We start from the raw sequence: 6030 nt of genomic DNA, 5'->3' as shown, positions 1-6030 counted from the left end.
GGCCCAGGGGGGGGGGGGGGTCTGTCCTGCAGAGGCAACTCCATCCCTCGGTGGGGTGGTTCTCTGCACAGTCCGTGTTTCCCAAGTAGGGTGAGGGGGCCAAGGTCCCACCTCCTGCCCTTAAGAAACACCTGGACACTCCTCAAGCTCCCCAGGATGGCCGTGGCCACACCGCAGGCCTCCCGATGTGCATACCGGGGCTGGGGGCCCTGCTGCCCTCCCAGGGACCCAACAGCCCCACACCGGCAGCCTCCGCCGCGGCTCCCTCCCTCCCAACACCAGCAGTGCCCTCTGCGCAGCACCCAGGAGACAAGGCCGCGGCCCTCAAATAACTGCTGACCCGCTTCAGGCACCCAGAGATGGGTTCCCCAGGGAGCTGGCCAGTTAACCCCCGAGGCGCAGCAGAGAGAGAACAAGGCGGCTCCCAGCCATTCCTAGGGCCCTTCTGTCACAGTCTTTGTATTGAAAGTTGCTAATGACTTGGAAGGATGGAATGAATACTTGTTGACCAAAGGGACAGAAGACTTCAGAGCAAACTCAGGAACACTGACGGCTGACCCCTCCCCGCCCGGGCCACTCCGCTTCTCAGGGCTGGAGGCAGGTGTCCCGTGCTGACCCAGGCCACGCAGCAGGGCCAGCACCACGGGCTGCCCCCACGGGCGTCGCCGTCACGTGGAAACCCAGGGGGAAGCCGCGGGGGGCACGGGCCCGGCGCTGCCCTGCGATCCCCCCTCCCCCCAGCCTCAGAGCCTCCGCACAGAACGGGAGCCCCAGCACCGTGCTCGCCCCCGGTCCCGCCGGGCCAGGCCCCCACGGGCTGAGGTCAGCGGCAGAGAAACCGCTGTACGACCAGGGGGCCCTTTGGCCCCAGGGACCCACGGTTGGCGCAGTCACACTGCCCTCGAGCCTGCGCCACGGATGTGGCCGGTGGGAGGTGGAACTAGCCACAGAGTACTGTGGGGGCTGCCCGACCCGCTAGCGTAGGTGGCCGTGTGGCCCCAGGAAGGAACCGAGGAGCCTGCGGGAGCCTGGGGGCCGGGCCGGGCGGGGCCTTCCCGCGGGCGTGTCTGCGCAGCCGGCTTGGGGCCACCTCCTCTTTCCCTTTGTTCCAGCTCTCGTCAGGGGGACCATGGAGTCCCTGCAACACGTGCAGACCTCGGGGCTGCGCCTGCAGGTGAGTCGCCCAGGCCCCTCCCAGCCAGAGCCACCCCCACGGGACAGGAGAGTCCTGAGCCCCCACACTGCTGCCCCCCCACCTTCCCCATGGTTCCGGGAGGCCCAGGAAGCCGAACCCCACCCCACCCGTAGTCCCGCAGGGGCGGGGGCAGCAGCTCTGGGCAGGAGGGAGCTGTTGAGCCACGGTTGAGGGTCTTGGCAAGGTCCCACCCAGGGTTAGGGTCCCTGGGAGGGCTCTCCGGCCGCCCCCCTTGGCTCTCTCAGAACCAGCCGATCCCCAGGGAGCGGGACCCTAAGGTGGTGAGCACAGGTCAGCGCCTGGCCCGGCCCAGCCCCCACAGGCCTGCTCCCTGGCACAGAGGCCTTGGCAGGTCAGGTGAGGTACACGGCCAAGGTCGGGGCATTATGACGTGGGGTGGATGTGGCCTGCCTTCTGTCACTGCGAGCGTGCGCGTGGGCATCTGTCCGCAACAGCGCCCGCCGGCTGTGTCTGATCACGTCTTCGGGCAGGTGCGGGCCCGTGTCCGCCTGCGTGCGGGCTTCGGTGCTGGCCCGGGCCGGGCGCTCAACGCTGGCTGCCGCCCACAGGTGCCCCTGAAGGTGAGCCTGAGTGCCGGCCGCTCGTGGGGACACCTGGTGCCGCTGCGGGAGGCCCCGGGCCCTGGGCCCAGCCTGCGCCCTGCGGAGTCTCCAAGCAACCGCCCGGCCCCCGCCAGCCCCCGTGCCAGCACCTACCCCCGGTGCGCACATTTTTCCCCTTCATTTTGTCTGTAGCCCCAGGCAACAGTGGGAGGAGAGAACTGGTTTCCACCAGCCCGTCGTGTGGCCGTCCCCAAGGTCAGCACTGGGCGCTTTGCACTGGCTCCGTGGCCAGAGCAGGCTGTGGAGGGGGCCGCACCTCACCCCCTGGGTTGTCCCCTGGAGTAAAAGCCTTTTCAAAGCCGGCTCCGTCTCTGTCCAAATGAATTCTTCCCAGGGACGGAAGACCCTGGGCTGAGTGCCCGACACGTGGCAGGTGCCCCCGGTCCAGGAGCCTCCCAGCTGCTTCCCACCCAGCGGGCACCCTCCCTGCCGGCTCCCGGGGCCTCCCTCCTGCACAGAGCACACAGCGCTGCAGGCACTGGCTGTGCTCCCCGCCGACACCACGGACAGGCCAGAGGGGCCTCTGGAGCCACGCTCCTGGGCCCCACGGCCTCCCGCCAGCCAGCTCCTCTGAGTCTCCTCTCAAAGTGGCTCTCTCAGACCCTCCAGGGCCAAGAAGAGCCCAGACCGTGCACCCCAGCAGCCTCACAGCGGACAGTGACCGAGGTGCCCCTTTTATAGTGGGGAAACTGAGGCACAAAATGGTCACATCATCGTACAAGCCCATCTGGCTAATAAATGCCAGGTCTGACCGCACCCCTGCTCTGCGGCCTCTGCATCACAGCCCCTGGAAATGTGGCCTGGGGTCCCGTTGCCAGACCACCTGGCACCCCCAGGGGCCTCCCCTCCCACATATGAGCTGCTCTTCTAAGTGGTGACTGGGGTTTCCACACCGCCCTCCTTGCAGAGTCCGCTGCGCAAGGCACCCCTTTTCTGCCGTGCCCAGGCCTCTTTTACCTGTGGCTTCAAGATAGCATCGCTGTTTTCACGGGGCGTGCAAGGATCTATATAGCCAGTCCTGACAGTTGTGTGATGGAACATTCCAGAATCCAGAAAGGGCAGGGAATTGCCACCCGGCCCCTCCATGCCAGCCGTGGGTATGTGTGGCATGTCTTTATGCAGCCACCTCAGAGGCACAGCCACTGTGGGACTTCACACACGACGTCTTAGGAGACAACTCAGCTCAGGCTGACGTCCAAATAGGCCTTGTGCCCCCTGGGCCAGAGCGCGCTGCCCAGGGAAGCTGGTGTCCTCAGGCTTCGAGACCACAGACACTGGCTTCAACTCAGCCGGCCCAAGGGCCTGTCCGAGGCCCTGCCTGTGGCAGGAGGGGACACCCTGGAGACAGGGACAGCCGAGGTGGCCCCTCTCAGGAAGGGCAAGCCCACCGCAGTGAACCGTCTGGGGCCAGGCGGCACCTCAGTGTCCCCGAGCCTCCTCCTCACCCCATTTCTGGGCCTGGACTCCCTCCCGTACACCAGGAGAGCGGTGGGCCTGACGCCGCGGCCTGGCCCCACACCTCCCGCTGAGCCGGTCACTCCTTAGAGGTGCCATGCAGGCAGGCAGATGCCCGGGCCTGCAGTGGAGCCCTGGCCAGGGCAGCAGCACAGCGCCAGCAGCCTCGGCCCCCAAGGTCGCCCAGCACCTGCCCCAGCCCCCAAGGAGGAGTCCGGCATCTCCAGAAAAGCGGCCCTTCCTGGTGAAGTGTGAGCGGGGCCCTCAAGGAAGCACAGGAGCCCAGTTCGGTCAAGTCTGGTTTTATTGAGAAACAGCAGCATCCGGGGCCGTGTAGGCAAAGGAGCCACAGCACCCCCCACCCCTCCGGCTGCTCACACGCCCGCAGGAGGCCTGGGGCCCCCACCCACCCCCGGCCCTGCGGCCCGTCTCCTCCGGGGTTCGGCGGCTGCCGCTCCGGGCCTCCCAGGGGCTGTGTCGGTGCATCCTGGGGTCCCAGAACAGTTGCCACAGTTGTGGACTCAAACGGTAAACCACAGGAAGTGCCACCGGCCACCATGACATGGCCTGGGCTCTGCTCACCCAAAGACACAGTGTCCATGGCAGCCATGGTCACACAGCCTGGCCAAGGTGATGCCGGGTCATCAGCCCTGACCTCACCCTGGTCCAGCTGCGTGTCCACCTGCCACTCTCCCCACACGCCCGGAGGCCAGGGACAGGCTCGCTCTGGGCCACCCCTGCTTCCCTCGGGCCCGGCCAGTGCCTGCCACCGGGGAGCGGGGACACTACATTCAAGGTCCGCTGGGCCCTGGGGCAGGGAGGGGCCCAGCGCTGAGCCGTGCACGCGCCACCTGCCGGGACCCCGCTCCCCGGCACAGGGCTCGGGGCCAGCGCGTCCAGGCCGCACGCCAGGTGCCCTCCCTGTCGCCAGAACCTTGTACATGTGCGCACACACATGCACGTCCACACAGGCACAGGCATGCACGTGCACATACGGGGAGCACACGTGTGCATACACATAGGCACACATACACGTGTGCACACGCACACAACCACACAGGCAGGCACACACCAGACACACTCCTTCAAAATGACTAATTATTGCTGTTAAAAACAATACATCCAACAACGGCAGGCCGGGGCTCCGCTCCTGCACCCCGGGCCCCCGGCCGCCCCGCCCACAGCACTGCTGGAAGCATGTCATCAGCACCAAGGAGCAAACAGTCCAGGACCTGCCCCACACCCAGCCTCGAACACAAGCCCCAAAGCCTCCGCCAAAGCACGACGAGCACAGGGACACGGGCGAGGCCCGACACACTCACTGGAGCAGCTTCACACAGACGCAGGAGCGACGCTGCCCACCTGGCTGGGGCGGGGGGGGGTTCCCGAGGCCCGGGGGCCACCGTCCAGCCACCCCCTGGACACCGACAGGAAGGTTGCCTCGGGGGAGCTGCCCAGCGCAGCGAGGCCCTCGGCTCAGGGCCACATATGCCAGCCGCCCCCAGGGCAGGCAGGGGCAGTCACTCACCCGGTGGCCCAGCGAGCCTCCCAAGCACTTGCCAGATACCCGAGGAAGCCATGTGAGGGGCGCCCCCCACCTGTCCCCTCTAAAGGGCTCTGTGAGGAAGGGGGCCCAGGGCAGGATGAGGGCTGCCCGCGGACCCCGGGCCTCGGGTTTAGGACCTGTCAGCTCCAGCCTGTCTCCCAGGGCCGGCCCCCCCGACTCCCTGGGGGCAGCTGGCCCCGTCTCTCTGCCCCATCCACCCAAGGTCAGCAGTGGGAGGCCAGGCTGGACACGGGTACAGATGAAAGCTGAGACACGTCACCGGGGCCCCACGTGGCTGGCCTCTGTATGCAGACTCACCCGGGCCACCACTCAGGGGCCAGCTCTCGGCAGACCCCAGGGACAGCTCACAGCCACCCGCCGGGACTCTGGTGGCTCCGGACCAGCCCGAGGGCCAGAGCCCTCAGCTGCCCTGAATCCCACTGCCGGGAGCTGCCCATCAGGTCTACACTCCAGGCTCATCTCACAAAAGCATTCTGGAACACTCCACCTCCTGCATTCCAGTCCCCAAACAGAGGCTTCCAAAAGTCCTTGAGCCCTGTCTTCTGAGCATGGGTGCCAGGCCTGGGGGCCGGCTTTCCCTGGGCCCCGGCAGGCGCCGCGGAGGGAGGCCCAGCAGGCGGGGGAGCAGGGCCCCAGGAGGGTACTTCACAGAGGTAGAAGAAGTAACGTCAGAATTTCTACAAATGTATAAAATTCACATCTCAGTGCACGTTTGTGGCCGCTTAGCTCCCAAGCTGGAGGGAGGGGCCAGGCCAGCGAGAGGCATCCGCCACCAGTGTGCCCAGCCTCGGCCGAGGGGACGGACCAGGGGTCCGTCCCCCAGGGATCCCCGGGGCCCACGGAGCTGCGCCCCGGCCAGGCGAAGGCCCTGTCCCGGGCACGGGGGGCAGCCAGCCTGGTGAGCACACAGGAGCCTGTGCCCACAGCAGCTGGGCAGCAGGGCTCCAGACACACGGCCGCCCCGTCAGGCCCCTCCTGGCATCTCCCCCAAGTCCTGGCAGCAGTGAAAGGGCAGGAAAGAAAGGTGTGGAGTCCAGCCAGCGCCACTACCCTCCGGGCCGTCCCCCTGGGGAAGGCGCCGCGGCCCACACGGGCACACAGAGGCCAGCAGGGCCGTGGGGGGCCACGCCTCCGCCCAGGAACAGCCCCAGTGACCTGCTTTGGTCAACGTCGACCAGGTGCTGGCGGCT

At 67.3% G+C, this 6030-nt stretch overlaps 1 protein-coding gene across 1 annotated transcript in view; it reads left to right on the top strand.

The window, feature by feature from the left end:
* The window catches only part of POLN (DNA polymerase nu), a 160973-nt gene extending 158936 nt beyond the window's left edge, over positions 1–2037 (top strand). The window contains exons 24-25 of the mRNA XM_077750518.1: positions 1113–1174; positions 1765–2037. Coding sequence (XP_077606644.1) covers positions 1113–1174; positions 1765–1950 — 248 coding nt within the window. The 3' untranslated portion in view covers positions 1951–2037. The remainder of the gene's footprint in view (positions 1–1112; positions 1175–1764) is intronic.
* The last annotated feature ends 3993 nt before the right edge of the window (positions 2038–6030 follow it).

This window comes from Crocuta crocuta, unplaced genomic scaffold (assembly GCF_008692635.1).
Source record: "Crocuta crocuta isolate KB4526 unplaced genomic scaffold, BGI_CrCroc_1.0 scaffold179, whole genome shotgun sequence".
Lineage (NCBI taxonomy): Eukaryota > Metazoa > Chordata > Mammalia > Carnivora > Hyaenidae > Crocuta > Crocuta crocuta.
The sequence above is the reverse complement of the archived record's forward strand: the minus strand, read 5'-3'. Positions and strand labels throughout refer to the sequence as shown.